Source organism: Aythya ferina (assembly GCF_964211825.1).
Source record: "Aythya ferina genome assembly, chromosome: 3".
Lineage (NCBI taxonomy): Eukaryota > Metazoa > Chordata > Aves > Anseriformes > Anatidae > Aythya > Aythya ferina.
This window is the reverse complement of record NC_140298.1, coordinates 93,264,885-93,284,947: the sequence shown is the minus strand read 5'-3', so window position 1 is coordinate 93,284,947 and position 20,063 is coordinate 93,264,885. Positions and strand designations below refer to the sequence as shown.

Here is a 20,063-nt window from a genome sequence, read left to right as displayed (position 1 = left end):
CGAGCTTGCCGCCTAGAGTTCTTCTCACATGCTCACCAAGCATTTTGTGACATACTGTCCTGTATTTCTTCTTGAACTTGACGCTCCGGGGCACTCCCTCTCCTGGGTAAATGGTGTTTGTGAGAGGAGTATGTCTCGGTAGGAGATGTTTCTCTCTTGAACGCAGAAGCTTGCTTTAAGGGGTTGACAGTTCGAGAGTTTCTGTTCCCTACTGAGATTAACTTCTCATTGTGAAACTAAGGTTGGTTGGAAACTCATCAGGCCTGCCTTAAATATGAGCTTCCCTCATCAGGAGGTGCCAGAGAAGCTGTGGCAGCCCAGGCCACGCACAAAGAATTTTCCATCAGTGGCTACTTTGTACCCAAAATGAAATAGAGCTGCTGTCTTAGCTTTAATTTGTTCAAGTATGAATATAGATATTAAAGTTTGAATTTCATGGAGACTTAGGTGACATCTTTGTCAGCAGTGCATGGAGGCTTGCAGTTCTTAGTTGGGGGACTCTTACTTTTTTATAGCTGTCTGCTGAACCCTTATTATCTCCAGTTCATGCACAGTGATCTGGATCAGAACTGTTGTTGTTTGGTGTGATTCCTTCCCATTTGTTCAAACATTTGTTAATGTTCATCGAGCTCCTGGTGACAAGCTAATCTTCAGTACATTTTTTGCTGATTAGGGTCCCAGGGGTTGTTACATCCCATGCTCTTTTGATGTTTGAAGTGTTTCTCTTCAATAATCTTTTGCCATCTGTCAACACAAAGAACTATGATTTATTCCTGAATATGCTGGGTTCAACAAGGGGATGTAGGCTCCTGGATGGTGGTGGTTTATCTTCCACAAAGTGAGTTAACAGTGCTTTAGACCATCAGATGTGGATTTGTAGTACACCAACAGCCACATCAGTGAGTTTTTTCCCCAGTTCTCCTGCAACTTTCACAGCTTATCTGAGGAGGTCATTGAATCATGAAATGAACACCAGGCTGCTGTCTTAGTTGATCCCAAGTTGCTCAGAGATGGCTGCAGGTGGGTGTTGTTTTTTCAGAAATAAATGCAAGCAGCAACCGTTTGGATGCATTTCCCATCCTGTATCTGGTTTATGCCTTCTGTTTTATAGGTTCTTTCCAAATCACCTGTGCTCCAACTTGAGTTTAGTTCTGGGATTTTAATCTGCTGTTTCAGAGTGTTCATCTGTTTTAACTTCAAGCCCATGAATTACTATCCATGTCTTTGTTTAAGAAGCTTGTTCCTTATGGCTATTGTACGAGCCAGAAGGTAAGCTGTTGTCATGCTTGTATGGCTGAGATTTTACTCAGAAGGTTGGTTTTCCTGTGCTGTTCTCAATCTTCTCTTTCTAGGGCTGTCTTTCATACTCTTGCGATAAGAAGTACCCTTTTTCCTAAAAGGTTCATAAGACCAGGAAATTCCTGAGGTTTTTCATATGAATAAAGCAATCAGCTGGTCTGTGGTGGGAACAAAAGCCATTCTCACAGTGCTTTCCTGAAGCACTGTGAGGCAAGGTGTGAAACAGAAAAGCTGGACTTTGGGACTGTGGTGCAGAGTAAATACTGCCAGACCTGACATGAGTCGGTGGTCAGTCTGAGCGTTGCTTCCATTGCAGTCCTTTTGTAGCAGAGCTGGTAGTGATGGAGACATTTGAACGTGTAAATCTGCTTGATGCGAGGTACCTTGGTCCAGCCAGCCATCTCAGGTTGGATTTTCTGAGGCTGTCTTCAGCAGAGACAATCTCAGAAAAAAATGATCTTTCTGAAGTAATACAGAAAGTGACTCCCAGGTCTTGCCTACTTATTATATACCCTGAAGCAGAAAGAATTAATCCTGATGTTTATTCCAAGAACCAAATTATTTGACTTGTATTTAGTTCACATTTTCCTTAGGATAAACTATTTCTGTATTTGTGAAATTAGATTTTTTGTTTGTTTAAAAATTGCTTCTTGGAGGAGTAATATGGTTAGCTGACAATCTAATGTGTGATTGCATAGTATTTGCATTATATTTTGGACTACATTTCATTTCTGTCTTTTGGTATACTGCTAATCAGGTAAAATCTTTATAAAACCGCTTCTGAGAAAAACTAATCAATTTGAAGAATACGAAGATTAAAGCATATGCAAGATAAACGCGTCTGTTTTGGTGCTATGTTAAATGCACTATAATACGTTGCTGACATATCTCAAATGGAAAAATAGTGGTGATAGGCTTTGATTTAGACTTGTTTTAAAAATATATATTCTTGAAGAAATTGCTCAGGTCTTTTTCCCAATTCACTGCTATCACAATAGCAAAAGGTGATAAAAACTTGTGGTTCTGCAGTAAGGAGAAACAGGAGACCTACACTCATTTTTGCTTTTGCTCCAATTACTACTTTTTTTTTTTTTTTTTTTTTTTTAGGAAAAAATGCTGATGTAAATGAACAGAAGATAGATAACTTTAAGAAGAAAGAATGTTCTTTCTAGTAGAATTATTCTCTTAATTTAAAAAGCCGCTTTTTTCCATAATTGGATTAAATTAAAGATTCTAAATGAGTCATTGAACTTTGGCCAATGTTTTCTGACAAGTTTGATGTTTTGGGGGATTGGGGAGTGTTAAAAGGGAGAGGTATAAATTAGTTAAGCCATGGCTGGGCAAATCACACTCCCCCTTCTGACAGTTTAATATTAGAAAAGTTTCAGATCATTCCTAGCTGTAAAAATGTTTTCCCGTGCAGCTGAAGAATTTTGCCCTAACCACAGTTAGTGCTGGCAGTGTTTCTGTGAGTTTTGAGGATATCATTCAAGTAAGAATTACTAATAGTTATTAACCTATTATTTATTGTGGAGATTTATAAAAACAGGAACAAAACCACAAGAACCATTGATACTCTTGACACAGACTAATCTCATGTGAGACTGGTTTTGCTATCACAGTGGAGTTTGGTGCATTAAAGTTCCTCAAAAATTCTCTTAGCAATTGCAATATTAAGTCTGTTTTGACTTGTGGCTATAATAAATATTTAATTAATGATGATATCATATGGGACTTTATTAATTTAACTCTTTTCAAATATTCACATTTTTACTTAGAGCACAGATATTGTGAGATTTTTTTTTTGTGGCAGGATTCTTCCCCAGTAAATTAACCAGTTAAAATTCAAGTCCTAAAATAGGGTATCCTTACATACTGGCTGCCAAGAAATTTTTAAAAAGCATTACACCTTTGATCTAGAAGTTGTACATCATTCACATCTCTCAAAAGATGAGTTAAGGCTGCTTGTTTGGTTTCCAGAATTGCTGGTTATTGTCTTTACTACATCTAAATTTGCAAATGTTTCGAAACGATTAAATCTTTCCAGGTGGACAGTTTAAGAGTCTGAGAATAAGATTATGTCAAGGAAACCTCGTTAGTGAAAATAAATCTTTGTGGCAATCTGGTCTAGATTTGTGTAAATATGAATGATGAAAGTTTCCATATATTTTCCATATACGGTGACCAGTTATTGATGGGAGACAGCATTCAGCCTTTCCATTATTTTGAAAATAAGAGCTTTATGTTAGGAGTATGTCTCCCGCATTTCATCTGAGATTATACTTTATCTGATTTACTCTGTAGTCATGGTATTTTGAAACTGTACTTTACTTGTGGTTCCTCAGCTAAACTATGTGCCTTGTCTTTATTTAGTTTTCAAGCATGAGCATGCTTATTGATTTCACTAGGACTACTTTGGCGTATAAGCTGAACAGATACAAATACAAATCTATCTAGGCAATACTACGTAAGTTTTGTTTTCCAATATTAAAACTCTCTTCTATTCTTATCATTCAGGTAAAATGTGTCTTGATCAACTTCCTTGGCTTTTCTTGTCTATGTTTGTTGGTGTTGTGGTGTTAGTATTACTGACACCATCAATGGAGAGTATTAGCATGACATAACCTAATGTCTTAAGTATTTCATGACATGGGTTAAAGCTATTCTAAACATTTCAGTTGACAGCATTTCAGACTTAGTTTTCCCAATCTTCATTTTTTTTTCTGCTAAGTTGAAACAAATGTTAGAAGTGAGAAGGTACATATGGCTATTGGCAGGTGAGGGTGAGATTTTTGTTGTTAAAAAGGGTGTATGTAATGAAATAAGAGTGGGTTGTTCTAAAATCTGGTTGAAGGACCGGTAACTGACAGTAACTGTCGAACTGATGGACTGATGAACTGGCTTGTGTGAGTGAAACAGCATAGAAAGAGAAAACTTAAGAGAATGCAAGAAAGGTACAGAAACACAGTGAGGAGCATAGCTAATCTGCTTGATATCAAAAAGCTTTAAGAATACAGCGTAGTCAGTATATGCATGGATTTCATTATATGTAGAACATGGTTTTAAGTACTTAAGACCGATGTTTTATTATATTGGAAACCAGTAAAGGTTGGATTAGAAAATACACTTTTTAAAACTTGGATTTGATGTTCCAACCACCAGAATAATGTAATAAAAACTCATGGTCAGTAGGTATGAGAGTGTCTATGACTGAATCACAGAATGGCTGAGGTTGGCTGGGACCTCTGGAGGCATCTGGTCCAACCCCTGCTCAAGCAGGGTGCCCAGTCCCATGTCCAGGTGGCTTCTGAAGATCTCCGGGAAGACTCCGCAGCCTTTCTGGGCAACCTCCACTAGCACACAATCAAATTTGTCTTTTAGAATAATAGAATTACGTGCTGGTTAGGGCGAATAATAATAAAATTAGAGTAAAAAGCACACTTTCTCCCACTGTTGGAGAAGAATGTCATTAGTTTCAGCAAGTTCAATTTAAAGTATTTAAATTCACTAGTCAAATCTTAGACTTCAGAACCACGTGCTTATTAGCCTAAATTAGTCCTGCTGCTATGGAAGGCAGTTTTACCCTCTGTTTGTCTGTGCTTCTTGAGTTTCCATTCCTTCCCTCATGCCGGCCTTATGACTACATGGTAAAATAGATGAAAAAAATATCCACCTGTAAATTATCCAACCTGGGCAAAAAATTATCCAACCTGGGCAAAGGGAAGAGGACTGAGATTCACTTTCAGCCTGTCATTAAAATGGAGATGGCAGGAATGAGGGGGCAGAATTAGGATCTGTCTTTACACTTCAGCAGCTTCAATTTATGGAGTATTAAACTGCTCATGACATTTTTATTTAGAACAGAAAGGAGGAACAAGGAATCGCACAGAAGATATCAAAGGTTTAAATGCAGTGTTCAGGATGAGAATACAGGTAGACATGAAAACACAACAATACGTATGAAGCAAGTTGTCTTAGGTCATTGTTCTTGAAACTGCTGCTTTGCAAGCTTAGAATGCACATGAAGTAAAAGTTTTATTTTGTAAGGTGTTTTGATTTTGAAGTATTTCAGATGCTTGCTTTCACACTAGATAACAGTCCAGGCTTTGACCGAGCTTTTCCTTGCTATACAGGAACATGGGTTATCTATCAAGTCTAAAAACAGGCAGCACTGGCTTTTAAAATAAGTGGCTGTGAACTCGTACAGGATTTGTCAAGTTAAATGAAAATGTGTCACAGAAACATAGTCCCAAATTTCCGATTACAAATGTACATTATACAACGTGCTCTTTCAAAACTTTTTGAAATCGGAGAAATGAAATACTCAAATGCAGAAGGGTTAATGCACCTGATGTTCACACCGTTATCTTTCAGCAGGAGGCTGTGTAAAACTTTGAGAAAGTAAGCAAGCAAACAAACACAACTGGCATTAGAGCTGTTTCCTTTTAAGATGATTAACTCGGTTTAAATTAATGTCTGTCTTCATTAAAGAAGCTGCCCAGGGATTGCTGCAACAAATATAGTCACATATTGATGTTTTCTTCTCATTCAGACATTCATTTATTCTTAAGTGTTTAATGAGTTCCCCACTGTCATACATAAAACAAGAACTTAAGGCTGGAAAGCCTGTACATTAAAAATGGAGGGGGGAAAACTACAGGTATTTTAAAAGAGGTGTTAATAAAATACCTCCATCAAGGTCATGACTGCCTTCTATTTTTACCTTTGCAAAACATACTGGATTAGGTTTTGTTGCTTCATGGTTGGGATGCAAGTGGCAGGGGAGAAGCCGAGCTGTTGTGTGGTGCTGAGTGCCATGAGATTAGGTATTTTGACTGCAAAAGGACAAGTGACAGAGTGTAAGAGGAACAGGAGCTCTAGCAAGGATGTAGCAATGGTCTTCCAGCCTGTGAGGGAGTCCTAGAGGGAAAACAGAACTTAAATGTGAGAAAATTTATGCTACATTACACATAAAAAACCTTCAAAAATTGCTGGCAGTCGGTTTAAAATATAAAAGAAGTATTAAAAAATGGAGAAGAGATTTTTCTGTGAAGTGCAGTGTGGAGTCTTGGGGCAGGACTGATGCTCAGGTGGTCACAAACTGACCTGAAACAGAAGAAAAAGTGAATGTGTTCAGATATGTTCCAGCAGTTGCCCCCCGTCATATCTTCAGTCACCTTGGAAATAAAATGAAGGTTAGAAATGAGTCACGCTTAACTGAATCTACAGCAGAAGGACTTCGGCTTTGGAAAATATAAGGTAATTCAGCCGTTTTCAGATAAAATAAACTAACTTTGAATAAGTGAAATTAACAATGGATAATTGCAGAGCTCAAACTACCCAGCTCTGCAGCATCTTAGCTGTAAAAGCTGAAGGTCCATAAAGCAGGTGGCTGCATGCAGCTGCCAAACATCATCTTAACCTCATTAGTAGTCAGTAAAGCACCATCACAAAAGCAAGTTGCAGATGGCGGGGAAAGAAAAGGCACATAAGAACTAACAAAAGGAGTCCTTGAGTATGTACCGTTACTTGCAAAATAAAGCAATTTAGTGTAAATGTCTGAATATATGTGGAGGCAAAAGATTGCTGCTGGTAATTAAGGTAGTTTTGAGTGGAGGTCTGTTTCTGGGTAGCACCAGCAAAAAGCAGCTGCAAGTTTGCTTTCATTACGAGCACAATCGTAGTAGGAACGATAATATTTATTATGAATGATAATTCTGTTTTATTTAAATAGAGCATTGCTTGTTCCTCTCCCACAGAGCACTCTTTCCTAGCTGGTTCTGCTGCTGCCATTATTAACTCTTTATTTCGTCTCAGAATACCCAGTTGATCTACTAAAGCTGTTCTTCTTCGGGTATGTTGATTGTAATCTTTACTTCTCAACCCCATCATATACAGAAAAAAAAAGTTAATCTGTTTTCATGTGATGTGACTGATGTAAAGCTATGTGCCAATTATCAGATTTATGCTTTGGCTGCCTTCTGTGTGCCTCTCAGAAGGGATGGGAGCTGAATTACAACTGCTGTTCCCTGACTGAGTCACAAATGTTTGTCTGGCTTTTCCACCCAGCCACAGTTTTTAATCACCACGTAGGAATTGTCTAGCTTTGTCATCTCTACCTGTCAAATTTGGCTGAAATTTGGCTAAACAGCCAAAGATGAGGAGGTGATGTGATGGAGAGGGGAAAGGAATAGGAATAATGCAAGGTGAGTGCACCTACTGGTGCAACCAGGTACATTGATTTGAGAGATTGCATGGAAGTCCCTGCTCTCTTCTGGCCTGCATGCTGATCTGTGGAGCACTGGCAGTGGTGAGAAGAGCTACGAAGGCCTAATTGCCAACTTCAACAGAGAGGTGAAGATAGGGGTTCCCCTAACAGCTGTACTCCAAGCTGCGTGTGTCTTTGTATTAGTGCAGCAAAAAAAAAAAAAGGAAAAAAAATGTGTGTGGTGACAGAATAGCAGCCTCTGGGAGGTTTGAGGAGGAGACTGGAGGGAGTGGGGACAGTAGGTCCTTGGTGAAAGTGCAGTGAAGGTGGGAAGTGATGATTGAAATTGCAAAATCGTTCCTTAAGAGTTTTAGGTTCCTCAGGGCCAACTCTGGTAACGCTACGTGTCAGCAGTATCGATTCGATGGAGTACTCTTCTCCACTCTAAAGACAGGTCAAGATTTTCCTGAGGATGGGTCAGGGCTTAAATGGGCCTGGTTTCAGAATAGTTTGTTCTGGATAATCTCTCCTGCAAAAGTGGAATTTATTTATAAGTGCCGCTTCATTCTCTCGTCATCCGTACCGTGTCAGTGATCCCTCTTCTGAGATCTGTCACTTGAAGTTACCATTTTTGCACTGAACCGTCGGAGACAACAACAGCAGCTTGATCTCACATCCTGTGAATCACCGAGTTAGTGAATCAAAAGCCAGCTTTGATAATTCTTGCCTTTTCTGCTTTTCAGGAGAGTTGGATAATGGTAGCATCGATGCAAAAAGCAGCTGTAGCTGTGGTCTGGAATTGCAAAGTTAAGCTGCAGTGTGACTACTAGCCTTGTAACCAATCAACTTTTCTTGAAAGTTCTCTTAAATTAGAAGATAACCTCGCTATCTTTAAACTTGGAGGTTTTATACTCAGAAGTTGCTGATACTTCAGACAGCTTCTGTAGGCTCACTCGGTTCGGAGTCTTACAATGCGTTTCCACCTGAGGTTTTGAACTGTTTACTTATATTGAGGTGTAATCTTGGGTAAATGAATAATTCTTAGGAGACCTTAAGGGCTCATGAGCTAGATTGAATTAGTTGACTTATTCCAGCCGGAAGGTTTAGTTGAGAAAAATCTGAATCCCAGGAAATAACTCGGGGCAAATGTTTCTTTCAGCTAGCCAGTGGGACCTGTAGGTCTTACGATCATGACTCTGAATCAGGAGGAAAATACAGTGGGGCACAATGGCTTTTTGGTATAATGAAAACTGCTCTAACCATTCTGTCCTGTTGGAATACACATAAATGTAAAAATCTGGGATTTTTACTTAAAAACCATTTTTTTCTTTTTTAAATACATGCATACATACGATGTCGTGAGCATTTACTTGAGGATAGAGAGAGCTCTTTTGCACAGTAGTGATTTCATTGTAAGGAACAGGCAGAGGAGGACGTAAGGCAAAATGGAATTGAAGGGTTTCGAATAGACAAATTTTCTTCAGCCCTTTGCTTAATGTGACACTAATTTTTTCAGTCCTTTTTAAAGGGAGGGATATATATATGTGTGTATATTTGTATGTGTATATGTGTGTGTGTATTAAGAGTGCCAAATTTCAGACTTCATTGCCTGGCTGGCCTTGGTCTTGATCTTTTACAGAAGATTTAACAGGAAGTGGCAAGAGGCATAGAAATGTAATCAGTTGAACTATAACAGAGAAACAATGCGGTTAAGTACTTTCTTGGCAGTGTGTTGCCATTTTTATCCATTCAGCAAATGTAATTTATTTATATATCTGTCAATAAATACAAGGCGGCATCCAATAATGAGTGCAGCAGGGATTTAAGCCGGAGTGTATTGCTGTGTTTGACACAAAGGTCAAACCTGGGAAAGGGCCTTGAAATTAACATTTCTTGAAAACTATTTTTCCTTCCAGTGAGGTTATCTCTTAATTCCAGCAATCTTCTCTGTTTGATAAGCAGAGCGCCCATACGTTTTGCTTCTATGAAGGAGGGAGGAGGTGATGAAACTTAAATAAATAAATAAAAATTCGGGCAGCATTGCGTGCTGCTGATAAGAATGGAACTTTATACAGCACAGAAGAGATTACATGCGGTAGAATTGGGAAGCAAATTGTATTTACAAAAGATGGCATGATTTTCCTAATAGGTGTTGAAAACAGGCTATTCACTCATGTATTCTGCTGAGCCTGGCTAGAAATAACTACATTTCAAAAAGGACAAATCTGATTGAAGGTAGAAGCATTCCCCTCTCACAGACACTTGTCTAAAGGGTTTGCATTAAATTTTCTTGATGGGAGCACAGTTGCGTTTCATTCTGCATCTGTACAAGCTGGTAATGTGGAAAATAAAAATACAAATAGTGTGCTCTTGATTGCTTCATGCTTCAACCACTTGAATTACTAGATTTATGTCTGCAATTATGGAAGAGATGTTGCAATATGATAGTTCGGCAATAACTGTCACAATTGTATTACCAAAATATACATACAACTCATTTTTGAAGTTAAGGGTATTAAAATTAAGTTTTAGGGACCAGACGTATCTTCCTAGGGTTTTATCTTGTTTTTAATGTGGCTGGGGTGTTTTTAAAGAACTATACAGCGTGTCTAAATGCTGTCACTTATTAATAGAATACACGAGTCAAAGATGTCATGTGCTGCAGCATCCTGCGAGGTATTATACATGTCTGCTGAGAAGAGTGATATTTACCTTGTCATGGTAACATCAACAAGATGCAGAATTCTCTGGTTCTATGTCTGTGCTACCTCTGAAGCTTTAAATTTTTTTTCTTCCTCTGTTTAGATCCTGGATTTGGTGAAGGGCATGCATTACCAGTTGGCCTGTCAGAAGTACTTTGAATTGACACACGATGTAAGTAGCTACTAATTTTTGTTATACTATAATCACCATTTTTGTCTCAAGGAAGGCCATGGAAATCATGCATGAAATCCAGAGGCTTTTTGCAGCTTTCACATCCATCAGCTGTCTTGCCTAGTTGGCTTTCATTTCAATAATTTCTCATATTCTTGTGTAATTTCCTACATTCACATATTGATGTTATTTGCTATCCTGAATGTTACGAGATACAGTAAAAGGTTATGATTTCTTCCTAAAAATGTCAAAAATGTTAAATTTTGTCTATTTTAAGCCCTTCAACTTTTTCAATACCCTGTTTTTAAACAAACTGTTCTTTTTAACCCATAATGCGTGTTTGGTATTTTGAGATACACCTTAAAAAATAAACAGAATCGATCTAACAAATGTAACTGAAACTCTAATCTTCCACCACTTACAGAGTTAATATTGTTTATTTTCGTTTGATATTTTATCATGTCTTTGGTCACATGTGATGATTTTTTAAAGCAAACTGAACATTCACAGACCTTTCCCACTTGCTTGATCATAAGCTTCTATAAAATATTAAAGCAAGATCCACAAAACTGTAAGACAGAGAATGGCAGTAACATACCTCCTGCATGATTTCTTGATTCAAAAAATAGTTTTCTCATTGGTTTGAGGTTCTTTGTTGTCAAGAAAAAACAACAGAGAGCAGTCCTTCTTATAAATTTGTCCTCTCCACAGCTTAAAAACATCCCTTTCAAATATCAGAATGTGGAATAGTCTTGTTCAAAATCTGGTTGAGGATTAGATGACCTACCCAGAGGCATTCGCTGTTGACTTCTTTTGTTCTTATTGGTTTTCACATTTGATTTAGATGGAACTGCTTGTTTCCTCAAATTCCCAGCAATCATTAGGATGAATATGTAGCATAAGTGTACTTTGAAGCCATATGCAGTATTGGCAGTTTGGCAGCTGTAATTTGAGAGGAACACTTTATCTTACCGTCAAAGATGATAAAATGGCTGTAATGATCTGAAAGGAAATTCAAAATTATGTATTATTTGAAATTTAGATAATATGTACCCTGTGTATGGCTAAGGCGGTAGAAATAATATTCCCAAGATGACTGTGAACCCAAGGTCGGTATTCACCGAAGAATAAATCAACACGGTGCTGAATATGTGTTGTGTTTTAGTAAAGCTGTCTTTCCGTTGTCCTATGGTAAATTCCCACAAAGCTTTATTTTTTTCAGTACTGGGTAATATGAATGTGTGTCTTCGCTGCTTGCGCTAAGGAAATCATCATTCTGCTTTGCTGTTGTTTCATACTTTAGCTGGAGATTCATCTTATTTGTTCTGTTTTCATTCATTTCATGTAGAAATGAAACTGTCATCTAACAACAGCTCCGTCCTGAAGGCTATCAAAATCTTCCCAAGAAACAATAGGAAGCATTATGATTGTTCTTTTTCATGCATTGAACTTTCCTGAGAATTTCTGCATAGGTTGGATGTAAATGTAGCCTCCAGGGAATAAGTATATTTTATGGACAGGTTTCAAGCCATAAGCACAATTTCTTTTAATATGTTTTTTTTTTTTTTTTTTTTTTTTTTTTTACCAAGAACTGTAGTTTTTTTGTCATGTTTTGTTTTTGGGGAAGAAGGAACTAGAATCTCTAAACGATGAGCTTTCTAAAAGTCCTGCCATCCCAAAGCCTGCATGCCATCATTTTCAGCCCAGGTGATCAACCTAGTGAAAAAGATTTTGTCCAGTTCTTTGTCCAGCTGGGTGCCCTAATAACCCTTATTCATTTCTACAAAATCATGTTTAATAGACATGGAATAACTTATTGCTTTCTAAATCCCCCTGTGAAGATCCTCTGACATGTAAAAGCTTATAAATGGAGATATTGGGAATGCTGTCCACATAAGTAAATGGAACAATTCAATGTGGAACAATATGGTGTGTTAGGTCCCCTTCTATTGTTTACTTCTTAAGGTGGCTTGAATGGGTTTGAGGTGATAGGTCTTTGAATTTTTAATCCTGCTAATTTTTCTATAGTCCACTAAGTAATTTTACTGAACTTGGGTAATTTTCTTGAAGTTCACTTAAGAGAATGCAGTGGCTTCAAAACAGGTAGAGGCAGAACATAGTCAGATGCTGTTGGGGTTCCTGCTGTTAGTTCCTGTCATTGTTGTTCCAGCACCAAAAGCTGAATGCACAGAAAGTCACTTTCAGCAGTTTGAATGTCACATGCTTATGTGGGCATATCTATCTATCTATTTATTTATTTATTTGGAAAATTTAACTGCTAAATTCATTAACAATATGCTGAGAATGATTTTTCTGTCCTGTAACTACATGTTTTAGTAACTTTATTTTCATGGGGAGGATAAAAAAAAAAGTGTCTCTGTAATCAATGATAGCTAATGAAGCAATATAACCTTTGCTTCCCTGTATATGAAGAGCAGAGCTTTTCAGTGGAAGAAACTTCTGAAGAATCAAGGGTATAAGGTTGATTGTTATCGTTTTGTCAAATAGGTGAACAGCCTTGAGTAAAACTTTTCCAGAAATAATGGACTGGTTTAGCTGGAGAATTCTCAGCTTCAGTTTTATAATCTGATCAGAATTTTATAAAGGAAGTTTTTGATACATTTTAGGCAAAGCTGTTGTGTTACCTATGATTCTCCAAAGAGATTATAGTGCTTATGTAGATTAGACTTATACCATAAATAGCTTTGTATTAGAGACTTGCATAATTAAGGTGATGTTTTTCTAAGTTCACAGAGTCAGTCACACACTGTCTACTTAAGAGCTCTCTGCATTTCTTCTCCGTCATCATTTATCAGGTTTATATTGCACTTTATTCTCATGCTGGCAGCAGTTTTGCTGTTGGCTTCAGTAGTGTAGTGCCTGACACTAAGTCAGTCTTAATAAGTCCAGCTGAACTAGAATGGGAATGTTTACAACTAATTGGGGAGGATGGGGGAGATGCTTTGCACCTCAACATTTGGTTATGGCATACCTAAATAAATGCTGCTTTTTTTACCCAAAGTAAATAGTCACAGTAATGAGGAGTGCCTTTCACAGTTACAAAAGCAGATAGATTTTATTTTAATTTAGTTGATAGAGTTGAATAACAATTCAAAATAGAGAAAAATATTTCCACAATGAACAATTTTGATCTGGACTACATACATATACTCAAGTAAGAGACTGAGGATATGAATCAGCTGTGAACTACTAGTGGGTTAAATTAATGTTCTTGTGTCAGCTTGCCTGTAGAAATAATTAGTGCTTTGAAATTTGATTGTAAATAACTCACAGTTGTACTGATCTGAGACTGACTATTATGAAAAAGAAAACCTACCTGGCTAGTGTCTGCGTTACTAAGTTGGATTCCAAATGAATTAGTTAAGCTCATTTGCATGAGTGTTGCTGTGCTAGTTACTTGCTGTACAGCTGATTATTTATATGTTAACATTCATCTTTCAACATTTTATTCCTGAGTACTGATGTTTTGCAGTCTTGCTGTATTTTTAAAGAGCAAATGAAATCTGGCACACTTAGCAACCTTTCTGGTGCCAAGGAATCACTTCTGAATAGTTTATTAAAAAAAAAAAAAGGGAAAAAATTGAAGTCAAAGACCATTTTTCTTAGTTTGTCATCAAATCAGAAGAACATTGGACTTTTTTTTTTTTTTTTTAAAGAAAGTATTTGGTTGATTGATATCACTTACAGTAAGACCATGATTGCTCCACGCTTTCTCTGTAATGTCAGCTATCGTTTTAAAAGTTCTTGGTTAAAAAAACAAAGATACCATAGCTACAAAGCAATTGCTTCAATTTCTTTCAAAACAACATTTGCTATAGCAGAACTGTAAAACTGGAATTTGGATGAAGGTCAGTATGTGCAAAATGTGTTGAATCCAAGAACAGTCTTGTGATAGCATCAGCTCCTGGATGGAATAAAGAGTTCTGTCTGAAGTGACAGGTCTTTTCACTTGGATCGATAGACTCTGCGAGCTTAAATTTCTGACTGCCCAGAAAATACATTTTTCTTTGGGCATAGTGGCTTCCAGATGGATTTACAGGTGTGAATGGATAAACTGATAGAGAAATCTAGTTTCTCTGCTTCTGGTAGCTGTAAGTTACCAGAAATTTACTAAGTTAGTGATGAAGGTTTTCAACTTGCTGTATTTTTTTTTAGTGTATGTTACCTAAAACACTAAAACCTGCATGAGCAAATCTAATGTAAAAAGTCAAGAAAATTTCTGTATGCTTCACCTCCATTTTTGTGGTCAAGATTTATTGTGTACTTCAGTCAGAGCAGAATATTTTTGTTTGGAGACGTATTCACTGAAACCTGCTGGAAATTACACAAAATTATTTTGCACTATCATAAAGGATAATGATGATTACGAACAAAGCTTTCTCTTTTCCATCTCAAGAAAAAAAAAAGGTGTCGGGCAGAATCCTTTTAATTAAAATAGCATTGTCTAAACTTCATCCACTAGAGCTTTATTTTAGCAGCAATTAGATTCAGAAAGGAGAAATGGTACGTGGGATCATACGACAATTTTAACTAACAGCCAGTAAGTAGCTTATAGACAAATGCCATCAGTCACCTCTGGAAACGTGGCTGTGGGTTTTATTTGTACAACGAGCTGCTTCTGCAGCTCCTTCTAATTTGTTGGGGAAAGTGCCACAGAACAGAATTAGAGCTACAAAATGAGCCTTAAATTGGTCTGAAGAAAACTGAGATTTTAAGGAAAAAAAAGATAATTAAGAGCTTTTCCTAAGAAAACCAGCTTTTTACTGTATTGCGTATTTTTAAGCCTTTTTGGTGTAAAGACGTAATTTAGTTCCCAGATAATGGAAATTGGGACGTGGATGAAAGCTGGCTGGATGAAACTCATCCAGATAAGATTGAAATGAAATCCAGTATTGGTCTGAGGTTTCTTTTTTGCTATGTGCCTTTTATTTTGAGTTCCAAATGAGTGTGCTAGGCCTGTCACTTATTTTTAGGGTTTTTCAACCAAGGTCACTTACTACAGTTGCTAATATCTTTTTTTTTTTTCATGCCTGAATTAGATTTTGTTGTACGTGCAGCCATTTTCTGATGGTGCTAAGATAGGCTGCAGTAATACGTTTAATCAGGAGCCCATTTAGGACGCACATTGATTCTCTGCTTTATGATTTTTCACAAGTGGCTGAAATTTAGGCTGATGGTTTTGCATATTAAATCAGCCACCGCACGTATCCTCATGCGGTGTGTGCGTGTGCACATGCAAAGTTGCTCGTTAACTTGCAATCGACTCCACCTTTCTGGGAAAATGGGAAGATTGTGGCAGCAGAAAATCCCTGGTCTCTGGCTTGTTGTGTCCTGTGATTGGGAATTTTTACAGATTTCCTCAGTCCTTGTCACTGGAAGGACTGTGGTGGTTTAACACCGGTAACTACTGTGGTGGGAGCTCAGCACTGCCACACCACCCTCTCACTACCCCTCTGCAACAGAGCCGGGGGGGAAGAAAATAGAATGAAAATCTCATGGATTGAGATAAGGACAGGGAGATCACTCGCTAATTATCATCACAGGTAAAACAGACTCATTGTAGAGAGATTAATGTAATTTATTACCTATTAGTAACGGACTAGAGCAGTGAGAAAATAAAAGCAAACCAAAAATATCTTACCCCCTTATCCCCTCTCTTCCGCCTCCTTCATGGTCACTCTCTGCCCCTGCTCCCTGTGGGGTCCCTCCCACGGGATGCCGTCCTTCCCAAACTGAGCCTGCAGGGGCTGCCCACAGGCAGCAGCTCATCAAGAACTGCTCCCACATGGCTCTGTACCATGGGGTCCATCCCCCAGGAGCAAACTGCTTCAGCACGGGTCCCCCACATGTGGGTGGCAGCTGCCCCCAGACCCCCTGCTCCTGCATGGGCTCCTCTCCAACAACTGCTCCAACACACAGGAACAGTCTTAATCTACTGCCTTGTAAATATTGCTTTTGTGGCTGCCGAGGGAAAAAAGGGGAAGAGGCAAAGCTACTGGTTTCTACTGAGAGTTTCACATTGATGCTCAAGCTCGACATTTCTGTTGTTCAGTAGTAACAAGTTCCATTTATATTCTCTACTGCTGTTTGCATTCTAGACTTCCTGTAGTCCATTTCTTAGCATAGGAAGATAAAGATTTAAGTATAGGTTTGGATGTCCTAGATTTGTAAAGGTATACTATTTTACCTGTATTGTTTTATGGGTTTGTTTGTTTTTAGTACAGGAAAGACTGTCTAAAATACTGTCTGATTATGTCAAAGCAGTAATTTTATCCCCGGTGTGAAGGAAGAAATTTTGTGATGAAAATAAATCTGTGGTATCCTAATATTTCTTGGACTAGTATTGACAAACGGATGCATTTTTCTTCAACAATATAGAAATTATAGAATATTAGTTTATTAATAATGAAACTTATTACTAAGTTGCTAATTAAATTATTCTTGAATATGAAAAAAACCTTTTTTTCAGAAATGTAATAATTTTTCCTTTCATTTTGTGCAGCTCGACGACATTGGATTTTCTTTGAATCATCCTAATCAGTATTTTGCAGAGAGTCAAAAGCTATTAACTGGTGGTAGAGAGCTGAAGAAGGAACCAAGTCATTTAGGCAACTCTCAACAAAAAAGCAATAGTCAGGAAAGCATGACCTCAGCTTCTACTCCCAGCTCTTCAAATACAACAGCTGATGCAGAACTGGAGGGACTGGAGGCATACTTCACTGAAGATTAAGCAGCTATGTTTTTTTTGTCTTCCTTTCTGTCTTTCTTCTTTAGCTGAATGTGTCCTTATACTAAGGAATATGCACTTCACTACCTAGAAAACGCAGGCATTTAGTGCTTTGAATGGGCTGATGAAAAGAAACTTACCCAGGCTGTAATCATATCCAGTGCTTATAGTTGCTGGTTTAGGATACTGGTGTATAGAGTGTGTCGAAGGATGGGAAATGAAAATTCATTCCTGATTCTTAAAGTGGTTTTTGCCTGACTTGCGTTTTTTGAGTTTGTTCAAAATGTTTAATTATTATATCCCATTTTCTGGTCACTTTTATATGATTCTTATTAATAAATAAATTGTAAAATACAAGGTTGTGGTATTTCCTTTTTAGCTGTCTGTGTATGGTAGTTAAGTTCTTGTGATTCAAGCTGTCCTCTGAAGGGGGTGAGCCAGTCTCTGTTTTCTACATGAGGAACCTGAGGGAAATCAATTCCCTTATTTGTGTACCTCATAATCAAATTTCGATGGCCTTTTTGGTGCTTGAAATAGAACCAAGCAGAGTTTAGACAACCGTATGAAGAAGGTAATCCAGAAAAAGTGACACCACCAGCTGACTAATCTTGCAGAAGCCAAAGACTTTCTCCCTTTTCTGGAGAGTGACCTAGCTGCTGGTAAGGCCCTGTAAGCAAATACAATGTTGTTGCTAGTGACAGGCCACAGGCTTTGTAGAAACTCCGCAAACCCTCAGTACCAAGATTTTCTGGGCTTGTTTTCTTTAGACTTGTCTTGGCCTACCTGGAGCTTTGTTTTAGCTCTAACAGCAACTGCCTAATAGCAGCCTTGCTTTGTACAATTGTCTGCTGTACTGCCTCCGTTTGTAACAGTTTGGGTGTGTTTCTGTAGCTAATGGCTAGTAATAAGCAGCTATTGCTCGCAGAATGATTGGATCTGTGACCTGAGGTGCTGGATAGGAACAACTCACCAGTGGCCAGGTGCTGATACTTGAAGAAATAGAACGTAAAGACTGGTGCAAAACAGGTTTTAGAGATAAGAGAATAAAATAGAAGAATGCAACATGAGTAAACCACGCTATATAGAATGTATTCGGGTGTAATTTGCTAAAATTGCTAGACCAATGAAGAAGTCTGCAGAGCATTTTGGGAAATGTGTAACGTTACCCCCAAGTGAAGGCTGAAGAGGAGAAGGACCAACCCCCACCATCAGCATCCTGCTGTTGCTGATGAACAACTTGGGACCCTGACCATTTGCTGCGTGCAGGAGGATGCTGCTGACCTTAGGACCCCAAGGGGCAATGGCAAGGTGCGTGTACCACTGAAAACAGGGAGAGATGCAAAGAAATACGTATGTAACCGATACAGTTGTCTTATGCTAGAGGTTTTATTTTCTCTGCAATGTTTGACTATTAATGGTGTGGCTGGACTAATGATTATTTGTTTTAATTTTGGACTAGCTGTCAATCTTTTTGCATCTTTTGCTGTTAGAAGACCATTCACAACCAGGATTCACTTTCTTGAATTACTCCTTTATTTAGTGTCTGCTTTGTGTAAACTACCAAAAAACCTTACTCCTTTTAATACATGGTATCCAAAGGAGTTACAGAAGTCCATCCTGAGAAAAGGCTCTGCTTGCTGGGTCCTGAAGGGCAGTTTTTGCTCTGGGCCCAAGCAGCAGGGAGTTACAGACACCTGTGGATGTTAATCTCTGTATGGAAGTGTTGGGCTCCACTGGTTGCATTAGATGGTTAAGAAACTGGACCTTAGGGATTTAAGTGTGCTCGTGAGTGCTAACTATCCTCTGAATTACTGAATATTGCAGTTGGAAGTGCCTTAATGAACATTGTGGATCCCTTTAATGGAACTGAAACCGTTTCAGCCCTCCAATGTGACTTGTGCTCCTCATGCTCCTGGTGGAACAGCTGATCGAGCAGGTCAAGGTGTACTGGATGCAGGCAGCGTGTCCGAGCCACGGCCCCCAAATTTTAATTTACAATTGAGTAACTCAATCAGAGTTACTCATCTCTGAGTAACCTTACTATTTATTTAGCGTAACCTTACTATTTATTAGCGTAACCTTACTATTTATTTATGTTTCAGGAGAGCATTACATTCTGCTCAGCATCAGAACATCTCTGTTCTGCCCTAACCCTGCTAATGATGACATCTGTCACCTGCTCAATGAGTAAAATTCTTAGTGCTTCGTTTGTGAGCTCCCTCTGTGCTTTGAAATCTGTTATGGTGGGAGTGGGCTTCTTGCTCACCTATCTACCTTGATTGTAACATTAGCAGCATAACATTATTTTTAGGAACTCAAACACAGAATTTAAAAGCAATTCTCTTGTTACAGGGAGGAGAATATAATCTCACAAATCCTCTGTTGAATGAAAATCTTCATCTGAATTGCAGCAAACAGCAATGATTTGACAAAGCCTTTGTCCTCCACTGGTTTACATCATTATTGCCAGTTTGCCTCTCTGGAGGTACTAGAAATTGCTTTGAACTGTATTTTCTTCCCTTTTATTAGCTGTCAGGGGGATTGTAATAAAAATATATAATAGAAAACATACAAATCAGTGCATACAGTTACAAGTAACTAGCAAAAGTTTGTAATTTTTTTTTTTTTTCTCTTTGAAAGCAGCTGAAGGTGATTTATTTTCATATTTCACACATTTTGACCGTCTTGACTTTGAAAGCAGAATATTTTGAGTTTGATCCTTTGTAAAAACCCAAAATGAGAATCTTCCTTCGTAGCAGCTGGACACTGAAGAATTATTTGTCTCCCAGAGCTTTAAACTCTTACTGCCTTGTAATTTGAATAAGAATCACTTGTTCCTTGATTACAGAGCTCTTTGAGACTGGAAAGGCAAAATCAGTAAGAATATGCAAATCAATCATTTGGAAAACTCATCCTGCATTGTCGTAACGCTAT

The 20,063-nt window shown here is 38.0% G+C and overlaps 1 protein-coding gene across 5 annotated transcripts in view; it reads left to right on the top strand.

Annotated features, from left to right (window-relative positions):
- PRIM2 (DNA primase subunit 2) overlaps positions 1-17,486 on the top strand; it is a 106,804-nt gene extending 89,318 nt beyond the window's left edge. For 3 of the 5 annotated variants that reach the window (XM_084515967.1, XM_084515966.1, XM_084515969.1), the window contains 2 exons: positions 10,313-10,381; positions 16,905-17,486. In XM_084515967.1, coding sequence (XP_084372093.1) covers positions 10,313-10,381; positions 16,905-17,132 — 297 coding nt within the window. In that variant the 3' untranslated portion in view covers positions 17,133-17,486. Of the gene's footprint in view, positions 1-1,111; positions 1,270-2,406; positions 2,435-7,058; positions 7,154-10,312; positions 10,382-16,904 lie in introns of those variants that run through there. The other 2 variants (XR_014691995.1, XM_084515968.1) reach the window with 2 other exon arrangements.
- Positions 17,487-20,063: the final 2,577 nt, after the last annotated feature.